General features: G+C 39.1%; 1 protein-coding gene across 1 annotated transcript in view; it reads right to left on the reverse strand.

The window, feature by feature from the left end:
* LOC133992930 (collagen alpha-2(V) chain-like) overlaps positions 1 to 14,085 on the reverse strand; it is a 42,307-nt gene that overhangs the window by 7,843 nt on the left and 20,379 nt on the right. The window contains exons 7-38 of the mRNA XM_062431729.1: positions 13,203 to 13,295; positions 12,572 to 12,640; positions 11,009 to 11,053; positions 10,840 to 10,893; positions 10,622 to 10,675; positions 9,703 to 9,756; positions 9,516 to 9,569; positions 9,215 to 9,268; positions 9,015 to 9,059; positions 7,405 to 7,458; positions 7,166 to 7,210; positions 6,821 to 6,874; positions 6,467 to 6,565; positions 6,229 to 6,273; positions 6,045 to 6,143; positions 5,894 to 5,947; positions 5,664 to 5,771; positions 5,018 to 5,071; positions 4,747 to 4,845; positions 4,568 to 4,621; positions 4,340 to 4,438; positions 4,204 to 4,257; positions 3,935 to 3,988; positions 3,789 to 3,842; positions 3,573 to 3,626; positions 2,998 to 3,042; positions 2,813 to 2,911; positions 1,273 to 1,380; positions 937 to 990; positions 663 to 716; positions 306 to 359; positions 119 to 172 (exon numbers count right to left, since the gene is read on the reverse strand). Coding sequence (XP_062287713.1) covers positions 119 to 172; positions 306 to 359; positions 663 to 716; positions 937 to 990; positions 1,273 to 1,380; positions 2,813 to 2,911; positions 2,998 to 3,042; positions 3,573 to 3,626; positions 3,789 to 3,842; positions 3,935 to 3,988; positions 4,204 to 4,257; positions 4,340 to 4,438; positions 4,568 to 4,621; positions 4,747 to 4,845; positions 5,018 to 5,071; positions 5,664 to 5,771; positions 5,894 to 5,947; positions 6,045 to 6,143; positions 6,229 to 6,273; positions 6,467 to 6,565; positions 6,821 to 6,874; positions 7,166 to 7,210; positions 7,405 to 7,458; positions 9,015 to 9,059; positions 9,215 to 9,268; positions 9,516 to 9,569; positions 9,703 to 9,756; positions 10,622 to 10,675; positions 10,840 to 10,893; positions 11,009 to 11,053; positions 12,572 to 12,640; positions 13,203 to 13,295 — 2,070 coding nt within the window. The remainder of the gene's footprint in view (positions 1 to 118; positions 173 to 305; positions 360 to 662; positions 717 to 936; positions 991 to 1,272; positions 1,381 to 2,812; positions 2,912 to 2,997; positions 3,043 to 3,572; positions 3,627 to 3,788; positions 3,843 to 3,934; positions 3,989 to 4,203; positions 4,258 to 4,339; positions 4,439 to 4,567; positions 4,622 to 4,746; positions 4,846 to 5,017; positions 5,072 to 5,663; positions 5,772 to 5,893; positions 5,948 to 6,044; positions 6,144 to 6,228; positions 6,274 to 6,466; positions 6,566 to 6,820; positions 6,875 to 7,165; positions 7,211 to 7,404; positions 7,459 to 9,014; positions 9,060 to 9,214; positions 9,269 to 9,515; positions 9,570 to 9,702; positions 9,757 to 10,621; positions 10,676 to 10,839; positions 10,894 to 11,008; positions 11,054 to 12,571; positions 12,641 to 13,202; positions 13,296 to 14,085) is intronic.

The raw sequence follows: 14,085 nt of genomic DNA on the forward strand, positions 1-14,085 counted from the left end.
GTTCTATGTCGCCTCTTGAAGTTTTATCATATATATCAAATATGTTTTAGGAAATAAATCAAAGAGCATTGTTATACAATCAATGTAAAATATGACAATTCAATGAATGACTACTTACAGGGGGTCCAGCAAAGCCAACTGCACCAATTGGGCCAGGGTCACCTCTTGCTCCCTGCAGTTGAATAATTATCAATTATTACATCAAAGTACTCTGTAATAATGTACACTTCAAAAACTGCAGTGCAATTAACATTACGTAAACAAACTTAATGCACAGTCTGAAAAGACCGGCCAGGTCTACTTACAGGAACTCCTCTGGATCCTGCAGGTCCAAGTGGTCCTTTGGGTCCAGGTTCTCCCTACAAGGATGTTACAAGTTCACTGACAGTAATATGACTGTTCGATGAGACAGTGCTGTCCCATGAATCCAGTATATTTATGTTTGCCAAACCAATGTAAGCCAAAAACTGTCCTTTACAAGCTGGAAAATACAGTCAGACGCAGCCAAGAAAATAAATGAGCAGAAGGATTTAGGTATATAGTAGGCATCATGGGAACAAGCACTTCCCCCCCAAGTACCCATAACTTCCTGCAGCCATAACCTTTATCCACTGTGATTTGAAAAGCAGTCTCTTAATTTATGTCAGAAAAAAATACTCTACCTTCTCACCACTGGGTCCTGCAGGTCCTAGCGGGCCAACGGGACCTGGAGCACCCTGTTGACAGTAAAGAAGTCTGATTGTAGATCTCACTGTTAAGTTGTGCAATCAAGTCAGTGGACACAATTCTTTGGGCAAGCTGTGACAAGTCTCAAGCATGCACCCATACGTAACACATTCTAGCCTTTCTTTTCTACCAAGTGTAAAATGAACTTCCTGATTCCTGATTGATGAAACACAACATTTGTTTGCATTGAGTGAAAGATACATTACTCACCCTTGCGCCATCATTTCCAGGTGTACCCTCTGATCCTTTCTCACCGATGTTTCCCTATACAAGAGAAAGGCAGATGTAAGGGTCATTTATTTACTGTTACAGTAATAACAGTGATCAGAACTCCAGCTGGCAACATGCACCAGAGTCACAAACGTGTTGATTGTTATTTGAGGACTGAGAACTTGAGAACTGGCATCTTCTAAAGATTACCAAGACAAGTCAACATGAATACACTCCTTGTGCACTGAGATATATTTAGTTGATTAATAGTGTATCATGTAAATAAACCACATGGAAGACTTACTGACATTATAAAGAAAACTGTGATGAACTTACTCTGTCACCTTTAGGTCCAGGTGGACCAGAGATGCCCCTCTCTCCTGGCATTCCCTGAAGACCTGGAGGACCCACATCACCAAGTGCACCAGGGGGACCAGGGCTACCCTTCATTGAGAAACACCAACGTTATCAGGCTTTTTATGTCTTACAGGTGATGAGCATATTTGGAATTTATACAATCAGACCATATATTCTGAATAAAATTAGAAGCATCACAAACTACTACTATACTATACTATACTATACTATACTATACTATACTATACTATACTATACTATACTATACTATACTATACCTGCTTTACTGCAGCCAGTGAAGCAGGAACTGGCAAATATTTCTCATTTTTGTTTTGATTATTGAAAGGTCACTAGATGAGTTTTCGCTTAAACAAACAAATGTTACGTCTATGTTCAGTATCTCTTTCCATCCTTGAGGTCTAATGAACTTGTTGAATTAATTTCCTTTGTCATAGAAAGAATGCAAAGTCAATTTATTGAACATATTTAAATCTATATGTTTACATCGTTGTTTGCAAGCTTATAGCCTTCACCATTGTGCATTACCACCACCTGTAAATCTGTGACATAGTGTGAAGGCATTGGCAGGACTCTGTATCCATGAAACTAATAAAAAGGGGATCCATTCATTGAAAAGTTGCTCAATAGGGTAGCACTACATGATGAATTTGTTTTCATATTATTGTTAATTATCTGTCTATCAATTAATCATTTAATCAGTTTCAGAACCATATTTTTGAGCTCTTGCTAATGTCTTTAAAGGCATACTATGCAGGATTTTTTGGTTGCTGTTTGTAAACACAAGATTCAAAGTTGGCCCCTCCTCCCCGGCTCAAAACCAGAGTGAGAGAGAGCAGCAGTGGTGGAGCAAGCTACAGAGAGAATGAGGAGAGTGAGTGGCAGTAGAGAGAACCAATCATAAACATTATTTTCTGATTGTTTCATTGCAGTTATGTTCTAAAGTACAAATAAACACGCCTACACCTCGGCTTAACCCTGCGAGAATGTGCCTGATGTTGTGTGAATGTAGATGTAGCACATTTGCTGTGCCTCTCTTCTCTGCGTTTGTGTGTTTGTGTGTGTGTGTGTGTGTGTGTGTGTGTGTGTGTGTGTACCTCAGCCCTGCTCTCAGTCAAACAGACACAGAGAACAGAGGAGCACACAGCACACAGCAAAGGCGAGAGAGGGAGAAGTAGGGGAAACACTGAAGCAACAGCTACACACTCATTACCCAAAGACGGACGCCCAGAAACATCCCAAACACAGCAAACTAATAAGAAAAAAAGAAAATACAGGCAGAGGGCAGAGTCGCTGTAGATGCATAGATACATTCTAGCAGGTCATAAGTGATGATTGAGAGGGATCATTGTAAATGAGTCCAAATATTTTTTTTTTTTAGGAACATTTTTTTTTAGGAACATCCTGCATAATATGCCTTTCACTCCTGATAATAGGGTTTGGCGCTCAGTATTCTCCTTTAACGTTCACTGCACATAAAGGTGATGGCGCTGTACCGTACCTTTGGCCCATCTGGACCAGGTGCACCAGGGATTCCTTTAGGTCCCTGCAGACCAGTTGTACCCATTTCTCCTCTCTCGCCAGGAATTCCACGCTCACCCTGCAGAGGAAATATTATCAGTTTCAGGTTGTCAGAATCACTAAAAATGAAAGTGAATGCAATTTATCATGGTGACATTCACCTACCCTTGGTCCAATTTGACCCACAGAACCAAGCTCTCCAGGAATACCCTGAAAGAAACACACAATGAAGGTCAACGATGGGGGGTGGGCAAAACTCAAAGGAGGAGCTGAGATTGTCACTAAAATGAGAATAGCTGGTCCACCTTAAAGGTCATTCCACCTTAAGTGAGCCTGGTCATATTTCACTTACTTTGGGTCAACATACAGGATGCTGCATTGTCAACCACTGAACTGCTGACAAAAGTGTTTTCTTAATTGTAGCTTTAGCAGTGTGCAGTGCAGGGTACACAATGGCCAGCAGTAAATTTAGGGAAGGCTTAGCCTGTTTGAGAGTATTTACTGCCCAAATAAAATCATGACTTTGTTGAAGGTTAAAATTTTTCAGTGATAATTTTGGGCAAGCTAAGCTTACCCTTGCCTCTTAATAATGCTATGGAGATGCCTCCTATGCGGACTCCTATTAAGTTCCAGATATGATATTTCAAATGTGAAAACTATTTAAAATAGTAAGTTTGATGGAATAAGGTTAAATCAAGTGTAAAGTGTAAAGTATCATTTAAAGGTTTTGTCATACTCACTAGGTCACCTGGTTTTCCAGATTCTCCAGGGGGGCCTTGATTTCCAGGCAAACCCTAACAACACAAGAGAACAGTCAGAATATAACCATCAGGGTATATTTGTAGCACAGATTGAGGTCTAATAATTTTCAAAGCTGCCACGTCTTCTCACATCTATCCACATCTATGTTCACAAACTTTCTCACATTTTATGACCAGCAAAGTTCAGTTACACACCTGGAATCCATTTACACCGGGAGGACCCTGCTCTCCTCTGTCTCCTGCAACACCCTTGGAAAAGATACATTCATTTTTGTGTTAGTTGTGATAACAGTAAACATATGTTTAAAATGAATATAAGAAAAGAGTGTAAAAGTACTTACAGATGGGCCAGGGGGTCCAGCAGGCCCGACTTCTCCATCTTTGCCAGGAGGACCCTAAAGACAAAGTGACAATAAACAAACCTGTCCATTCCACATCTGTTTAGGACTGGAAAATCGATTTCCAAAAGGTATATGGCGATTATTAACAGATCATGCTATCAGTAAATGCAGTGCGCTTTATTATTCTTATACATCCTGTTCCTTGTATTCCATGTTGATTGCAAAACAAAGTAAAAAAACACATTTTTTCATTCATAAAAAGTACTCACTCTTTGACCTGCCACTCCTGCAGATCCTTGTTCACCTGTCTTTCCTGGGTCACCCTTTGAATGTAAAACATGTTTTGAGTTAGAAATGAAACAGACTGACTTTTAGTGCAAAGTCTGAGTGACTGTGCAGCCTTACAGTGAAGCCTTTGGGGCCTGGCACTCCCATAGTTCCTGCAGGTCCTCTGTTTCCAATGGACCCAGCGGGACCTGGACGGCCATCTTCACCTGGGGCACCCTAAACAAGAAGTAAACCATACCTTGAATTAGGCATCCTCAGTGTTTCATCATAGCTTACATGTAATGCTTGTAACAAAAACACATTGTATGCCCAACATCTAGTCTGTGATTAAGAAATGTAACCTACCAGTGGTCCTAGCTTGCCCTCTGCCCCTTGGACTCCGGGGGTACCAGTAAGACCCTTTGGAAAGGAGATCAAAAATGTAAGTATTGGAAATGGGGATGTCAAAATAAACAATGTGGATATATGAAAGAATTATCAGATACGGTAGCTCAAAAGTGAAATTTCAAGGTCTTCGGTGTTACCCTTGCACCTGGTAGACCAGGTTCTCCTGTACGGCCAGGGTCCCCAAGAGAACCTTTAGGTCCAAGAATGCCAGATATTCCACGATCTCCTTGAGCACCCTTCAGAAAGAATAATATAAATTATCATTATTTCAATTTCTGATTGAAAGGTGAGTTCCAAAGAAAACATTCACAGCACAAACTCTCCCATTATGTTAACATACAGAATCTTGCCCCATTTATCTAGACATAACATCAGAAGTAGACTAATTTGTAGAAGTAATAGTTATACCTTAGGTCCTGGCAGCCCATCAGCACCAGGGAATCCTCTGTTACCAGGAGCGCCCTGAAAAACACATCATGATTTAGATACTTTATCACATTTACACTTTGATTCTCTCAGAAAAGCTGGGTTACATCTGCATGTAACCAGATCAGTGGAGTTAACAAACCAAGATCAAATTCTTAAATTCTTGTGTTGGCTGTCCAAGCAACCTTAATGAAAGGTTTATGTTGTGCAGGGTTATGGGGTTGCAGTTGCCAGTGTTGGGGAAATTTAGATTCTTCCGTTCAGATAAGTTTTGGATTGTGGCAGGAACCCAGAGCTCCAGGAGGAAGCTCACACACACGGGGAAAACATGCAAAACATGCCAAAGTGAAGGCCACAGCTGGTCAGTGGATTCAAAAACAGGAACCTCTTACTGTGAAACGACAGTGCTAACCAACCATAGTTTGCTATTATTCACAAGGCAATATAGTATAGTAATATTTTACAGATAAATGGGAGCATTTCCTATTTCACACACTACTTTACCAAAAGTGATTTCTCTCCCAAAGTAATTACTTTTTCCTACTGAATTAATTTTGAGATGACCTCTGTCCTTAAAGCACAGCCCTCTGACATAAATATTACAGTAGTAGGAAAAATGTTGACTCACTCTTTCACCGACGGGACCAAGAGGGCCAACAGAGCCGGGGTCTCCCCGAGGCCCACGCTTTCCTTCCTCACCCTGAGGTCCAATCACTCCCTGGGAGCCTTGTGGACCCTACAAAATTGACACACAAGCCACAAAATCAAAGTATGAGCAAGTCTTACCTGTCCCCTTATTTTATTTACTTGTCCATGTCTAGAAATATAAACAAAATATAAGCAGATGTAGTTGCTTACAAATTCTCCTTTTGGTCCGGCCTCTCCTTTAAATCCTGGTACACCAACGTCTCCCTATAACGCAAACATGCAAAAAATATGAATCTTCTACACATCCAAACTATCACTTAGCAAGAATTGATAATACACAGAAAAGCTAGAGTCAGTATACCAGTTGTCCTTTGATACCAGGCTGACCGGTGCTTCCCTGAGGTCCTGGTGGGCCATGGGGTCCAAGATGGCCACCTTGACCTTGTGGACCAAGATTACCCTATGGAGAGTCAACCATGTAACCTCAGTGTAACCATAAGCATGAAAAATAAATATGATGTTTAAACTGAAAACTATTAACATACCACTGGTCCTTTGGTACCGGTGCCACCATCTGTACCCAAGGGACCCTTTGAACACGAAATATCACCGATTAGATCATTGAAGCGACACGTTGTATGGTAATAACCTAGGTTTGTTATCTTTTGTAACAGTTTTCCAGCAAAACTGAAAGTTCAAAAGCTGTTTCATGAGTAACTTCCTCATGATGTGTAGTGTGGGATGTGTATCATGTGTGAAGTATGAGTAAGGTAAGAAATTAACCCTTTGGCCAACTGCTCCAGCTCTCCCCAGGTGACCGGTCTCTCCTCTTTGTCCCTGAGGACCCTCTGGTCCCCGGACTCCTGTGGGACCAGGTTGTCCCTGTGGAAGACAATCACAAAGTACAATTGACATACAGAAATGTGACACTCATACATTTTAATGTTTGTTTATAGTTTATATTATGTCTCTAAAACAGAAACAGATCATGGCAATAGGTAATATATCAACAATTATAATATAGTAATACAACCAAAAAGATAAATGATTTACCATAAAACAAATCATTACCTGGGCCCATTACTTTAAGCATATAAAAGGGAGTGTCTTGTGTTTTGTGTGTTTTACTGTGCTTGCCTTCATTCCTGGTGATCCTGGATATCCAGATGCGCCGCTGATACCCAAGGGACCCTGTCATCCAAAACCAAATACAACAATAAGACTAATATAACTCAGAAAATGTGCCTTCATGTGACAAATTATACAAACATTCTGATCACCCAGTTATAGTTGGGTACAGCCATCATGCCATTACTCACTATCAGTCTATGTTTGTTAAGTTATACATATTTTCAATTTAGTGGAATTGATATGAATAGAATCATCAACAAAACATTTGCCTTCACATTTATCTGAATGAGGAAAACCTAAATTAAACAAATGAAAAAGGATAGCACATTATAAGCATTATTGCTGACTTACCATTGGACCTGTTTTTCCGGTGTTGCCAGGCATACCACGCTTACCCTGAGAGACAAAAACTCATCATTTAGACTTGATGTTATTGGTTGTTTGTTTTGTTTTAAATGGCACTGACGAAAACATAATACACATATCAGTAACATACACCTACCCATTACTTCTAAAACGTGCAACATTAGAAAGAAAAATGCAGAATCATGATAGCAAAAATTTCTGATGGATTATCATTTCATGCTTACTGGTGTGCCGCTGGGTCCAGAGCGTCCTCTCTCCCCTGACATCCCAGCAGGACCCTGTTGTAAACAGAAAGTGATTCATTATAGCTGTCTACTCCATGCAAATGTTTAAACTTTCAGAATTTAAAGAGGGTTCACTGGATATAGCCTTGCCATTCAAGATAAGAGAATAGGCTGTGGTCGGCACCACATTTTAACATTACAGAGATGGAATATACTGGCACTGCTGACTAAGTAACACCTTAACTGCCTACCTGTTTAATTTCACTAATTTATGCAACTATAACACATTTTCAGAGTAATCAGAGCTATTGGTGTCGGAATCAAGTTTTTTTATACATGGAAACACAAATGTGGTGTCCTTTCTATGCCAGTACCGCAGTAGTGGGACGTACTGTCAAAGGACATAAACTATATTCACACATGTGATACTGAGCTATCTGCAGCTGGAGAGCTAACCAGGACCAGAAGGAGAGAAAACAATACACCTGTTTTCTAAAATCCCTACATTGGTTGGCTGTCAGTGTCTGTATTGATTTAAAAATTGTCTTCATGGTCTTGCATTGGCCTTTATGCTTCACATGCTAACAGTAAACTATATGAACCAGTTTGACCCCTCAGGTCCTCTGGCATGAATCTGTTAGTTGTTCCAAAGTGTAGTGAAGGGTTGAATTCTTTCCTGTCTGGCTTTCAATCAATAAGAGTTTGTAGACATTAGTGACTTTATTTTATTCACTTATTTTGTGAACTTTTATTATTATTATTATTATTATTATTATTATTATTATTATTATTAGTAGTAGTAGTCGTAGTAGTATGGATAATAATATTTTTTTGTATCCCTTGTATTGATTTTAGACCAGGCGGTATCGCGGTATCACGGTATACCTGGTATGATTTTCAATACTGTCAAAAATACCTAGACTCACAGTAAAATTGGAGTTTACGAGGAGCACTTAAAGGCATCATGTAATTCCTCATCTGACCACAGTGTGGGTCGCAACTGCAGGGTGGCGCTGTCCTTATTTCTGCTCGTAGGAAGTGAAGACTGCAGAATAAGTGATTCAAAGTTTTTAACTTCGAGCGAAAGTTTAGCCAAAATATGAACTATTCGTGTCTTGTTATGTTTGTTGTGAATCAAACTCGCCAGACAATTCCTTGTCTGTGAGGTTATCCATCTTGTGGCCTTCAGTAACTTTGTTCCTGACATTTATTCAGCTGTTTCTCCGCTGTGGTACCTGATGAACAGGTAAGACACTCATTATTTTCTCTTATTTTGAGTTTTGCCTTTACCTCTACCTAAGCGGTTTGTGGTTCAGGTCTGGTTGACTGACATATGTATGCGGGTCAGGAGATGTGGATTGGCTTTCATAAGGGTGCAGGTATCAAAATTAAAAATCTCGATCCGCGCATCACTACTAGACAATACGGTATCATACATACACAGTGACACCTATCGCAAATACCGCAATATTACCGTATTGTCGGTAAAATGTCAGAAAGGTATGGAAAAAATACCCACAAGCCTTCATCAGACTTTCTTCAGCATTAGCTTTATGAAGACTTTACATCAACATTAGATGACTCTATTTTTAGAATATTAGAGTACTTACCATTGGTCCAGGACCTCCCATTGGACCAGGAGGGCCATTAGCACCCTAGAAAACCAAAGAAAAACGGATTGGTTGTTTGGTTGCAATAGGAGAGTTATGATGTATGACAAGATGTTTTACTGGCCTTGATAGGAAGGCAAGTACTGTATGTAATGAGTGGGAGATTGGAATTTAAAATTATATTTGACTTTTGTTTATACCTTAGATCCAACAGCTCCAAATTCACCCTTTTGTCCAAGTGGTCCACCATGCCCCTGTTTAAAAAATAAATAAAAAAAGTTACACATCTTACTTTCCTTTTTGTTTTGTTTGCAGAGCTGAGTAACATCACATATTTTTCTTCAGGGTTCATGCAGGAAAATAAAGAAAAATAGTTAAATGGAAGTAGATTTCTAAAGTAATTGTGGTGCACTTTGATAAAGGGTAAATCAGAGAAAAAGAACAAATCTTGTGAGATATGTGAATATTGGTTCATGAATGTCCATAAATATTTCTACTCACTCTGTGACCCTTCAGTCCAGGAGGCCCAGGTGTACCTGGAAACCCTCTAGATCCCTGAAATATGTAAACAGCACTGTCAGTTATATGCATTAACAACTAACAGCATGGAGATTACAACAAGATTACAGCTCGATTTAGTTAATAATCGGTTTGAATGTAATGAAGGTATAGTGGTGGAGAAGCTTACCGCTGATCCAGGGAATCCCACTTCTCCAGGATTTCCTGCTTTGCCTGCTTCACCCTGTGTGAGGAACATTAGATTTACATATTAAACACATATCTGGATGCAATCACACACATCATCTCTCCTTTTTGTTCTTGTGTAACATGACAAGCTCCAAACTACATACTTGGTATTCTAGAAAAGGCACAGAGCTGGAGCATGTTATACAGCAGGAGATTTTTTATTCAATTAAAGCAAAATCTGAACTGACTCTCACATACAATCAGAGGTACGCCATCCCTGATGAAAAGTTCATGTTGTCTAATGTTTTCCATGTTTTTTTCTCTACCATTTTTTTTTAATGCAAACTTAATTACACATAATGTTGTATTCTTGTAGGAACCAACTACTTTCATTTTGTAATTCCTCCTGACACCTGCGCTGTCACCTATTCATAGTCCTCAATTGTGTCTTATAGACCCATGGCAGGAAAACAACAACAAAATGCTGTAAAACATGTTCGAGAAATTGGATTAAAGGGATGATCAACCTTTTGTCAGTTTGGCCTGAAAAAAAAGAGAGTTTAAAAGTCACTGATGACAGGTAATTATAACCACACTCTGAACTTTGACAGTTCAGTTCCATGTAATCATCGAGCAGCTCCAGTATTTTCCACTTCACAGCAGTGAGAAATCAGCCAGGCCTGCACTGTGAGAAGTACTAATTCATGATGACAGATTTACACTCGCACGCTCTGAGTTGGACCTTTTTTTCTAACTTTCCTACTGATTACAGTATTAGATGAAACAATAGAATAAGTGTTTAACAGAAAAGTGAATGCAGATTAAACTAGAAATGTTCACTTAAAGTAAGCATTTGTGTTTTTTTTGTCTTTCAGGAGTTGCACACATCATGACATACAAAGAGCCAAGAGCTGACTTACATCTTCACCTGGTTTCCCTGGAGGGCCCTCGGGTCCTCTTTGGCCAGAGTGACCCTGAAACACAAGGTCAGATTAAAACATCCATCAATCACTCGTGCTTCTGAATCTCCCCCACCGTAATATAATAATATATTTAGGCCAATCCTTCTCTCTAAGCAGCAGTACATGAACAACAGAATAATGCAATTAACATAATGTACAGAAGAATGATGTTATACCATATGTCCAGGATCACCAACATCTCCAGGAGATCCCTGTCCTCCAGATGGACCCTTAGGAAGGCAAGAGAAACATTAAAAAGATAAACAGGGAGCAAAACAGATGACTTAAAACACCATCAGTGTTTACTGAGCAGCATCAAACATGTTGAACATGTTGCAGACTTACCGGTGCGCCATTTTGCCCAGGAGGTCCTCTTGATCCAGATTCTCCCTGAAACAAAAACAATGCTTAATCAAATGATGAACAGAAATTAACCTAATCCACATAAAAAGGCATAAAAAATAATAACACACAGGCGTTTTAGCAACAACATGAGAACAATACAGGGAAGTGCTGGATTGATTTACAGTCTCTGAAACACTCGGTGTAAGTATGGATTTGTTTAGAGGGATTGATTTTTATGGAGAAAGTGAGCAAATTGCTGTCCAAGAACAGAAAACTGTCCTTTAATTACTGGTCCAACCCCACTCATACTGAGATATTCTATACAAGGTAATGTGGTGTTACTTTGCTGATATTTTACTAGAATAAAACGTTTTACCAAAATGCTTTCCATGTCATTCTAAAAGGTGAAGAGAACCAAACAGTTTAACAAGTCAAACCATATCTCATCTGTCCTTGTGTGACGTGCTCCCAGAGTAGTGTACTTGCTCATTATAATGTACAAGCTAAAGGGTAAACTGTGAAATAAAGGTGTGTGTTGTTGTTTAAAAGTTAGATATTCCACAAAATCCAGAATATTGATTAGTTTAGTTTACTTGTCACAAGAACTACTGTTAAGACTGTTAAAGGTGTATAATGTAATGTTGTATAATGTCTTTTGTAGATCTGGGTTTTTTGGAGCAGTAGCTAAAGTTATGATATCTCTGTGTCTGCTGTATGGATCTCCATTTTATAGCATAACACCTAACTGACAGAGCACACCTTTAACACTCAACCATCATATCATGTGTAAGTAGTAATGTGGTGATAACGAGAAGCTAAGAAACTTGCTGGGCAGATTCCATTATCCACATACGTCTGCGTTTGAATATTTCTTGTTTGATAACATTTTCCACAAAACATTTTAATTTTTTAAGTTTAAAAATCATATCTAGTCAATTTCCCGTGTTGTTAAATCCTAAATCTATGCTGTCTCCTACTTCAAAACTGTCAGAAATCATGCGCATAGGTACACGCCTTAATCTTAGATTTAATGTGAGAAACTTTCCACTTTCAGCAGATAAAAGAGAAAAATACCTTCTAGAGTCAAGCTCAGCACATACATCGTTCTGCACAGTGAAGCTAAAAAATCCAAATGACAATGAGCCAAACAAAACACACATTTTTAAAGTGGAAGGGGACTTTAAATAGTAGACTTTATGGATGGATAGTGGTTCGCTAATTGCTTGGTTCGATTTTGACAGCTGAAGAAAAAAATCAATCTGTTTTAATAAATGACACTCTCAGTCCTTAGACCTTCCATTAAATAAGCACTGAAGTATTAAATAAGTGTCTGGAAACCAGTGCAAAAATGTACAGCACTGTTTCTCTGGGCTTTTCTTAATTGCCAACATGCCACTATTTTCTGCCATGGCTGCAAGCAAAAAAAAAAAAAAAAACATTTTCCATTACAGATTCAAACCGAATTTTAAAAGATAAAATAAAGCCCTGGTCCGCTTTTTGGCCGAGTGGTTCAAGAAACGGGGACAGATTAGCTTTGCTTATATTTTGCTGACATCCTCTTACCCTTGAGCCAGTTAGCATGCCTTGGGGTCCTTGTTTTCCATCAATCCCAGCCATATGGGCTCCCAGACCCTGCAGGTGAAGCACATACCCTTTAGTGCAGGTTAAGTGTGTTAAGTTAGTATTTGTATAGTAGTTTATAGGTGCAAATGAATAAGGATTGCAAAAGATAAACTGAAGCAAATCTGGAATCACGTTCTATGTTCAATGTAAGAAACACATTAAAGATAAGGGCAATAATGGGGAATTGATTAAAATCGCCCCATTGTGAGTACATGATGTGAGTGCAAGTACAAGTACAAGAAGGTGATTCGTTATTTCAAGGTACCAGGTACCACTGGTCCTCTTGACAGTGAATGTGGCCCTTCTGTGTATTGTCTGCTCTCTGTCTACCCTCTTGTCACAAAATGTAACTAGAAAATTCTGCTTAAATATGATTGACCTAGAAGCCAAAAAATGTAAATGGTGGTTGTTGGCACCAGCGCAAGGTGAATGAATACATTACAGTAGAGTTTAAAGTGCTGTGTTAGTTTCATTTTCTTCATGTTTCTAAGATGTGTGAACAATAACTCTGTGTGAGTAGGTGTAAGTATGTGTATTTGCAGCCTGTGAGAGGGCTCCCTGCACAACTCACTCCTGGGTGCGATGGAGGTCCTGGAGGTCCTGCTTCACCGGGCTGACCTGGAACACCAGGCTCCCCATCATAACCTGCCGAGCCTCGACTTCCCTAGAAAGCAGTGAAAGATGCTGATTCACTTGTTTGAAAACCATTTTTATAGCTTTGCACTCAGACTGACATTTAGTCGTTATTATGTGACAGTTTTTATTATTGTTTAATTTCAGTGGAGGTTGAAACAAAGATCGATTGGTTTAGCACACAAGACATTTTGCTTTGAAGTATATGTACTGTGGAAAGTGTCATTCCACTTTAATACACATGTTGTAGTTTATTTTTTGTTTGATTATGAACTATGAGCTGTAAGGTGTGTGCAGTAGGAGAAGCAGTGGTTACATATTAATAAATCACCCTCAAAATGCTGCCCTCAACTGGATTGTAACCCCACCAAAGGGGAGGGCACATCCATTCATCAACCTGCTACATTTTGGCTTACAAAGCACATTTTACGTGCACATCAACTTGCAAACCTGCATTATATTTTGACATGTTTCCTGCCTCTTGGCCTTGAACTGATAACAACATTTTTATGGTCCTTTTTTATTTATTTCCTGACCGTTTGGGGTAGTCTGACAAAATGTGAAGCAGTACAAAGTCATTCTCATGACCCCAGCTATCAGAGAGTCAAGTCAACTGGCATGATGATGCTATTTTTAAGTGCATGAAGGGAGCTCCAAATAGAGTATACATTTACAAACAATATGTCAAAAATGACATTATCTGTTAAAAAATATCAAATCAATATATTAGTCTGCATATGAACTGATAATAAACTTTATTTCTATAGGATACGATTTCTATAAGGATCTTACCGAACTGAACTGAAATCAAATAGAGAGAT

This window comes from Scomber scombrus, chromosome 13 (genome assembly GCF_963691925.1).
Source record: "Scomber scombrus chromosome 13, fScoSco1.1, whole genome shotgun sequence".
Classification (NCBI taxonomy): domain Eukaryota; kingdom Metazoa; phylum Chordata; class Actinopteri; order Scombriformes; family Scombridae; genus Scomber; species Scomber scombrus.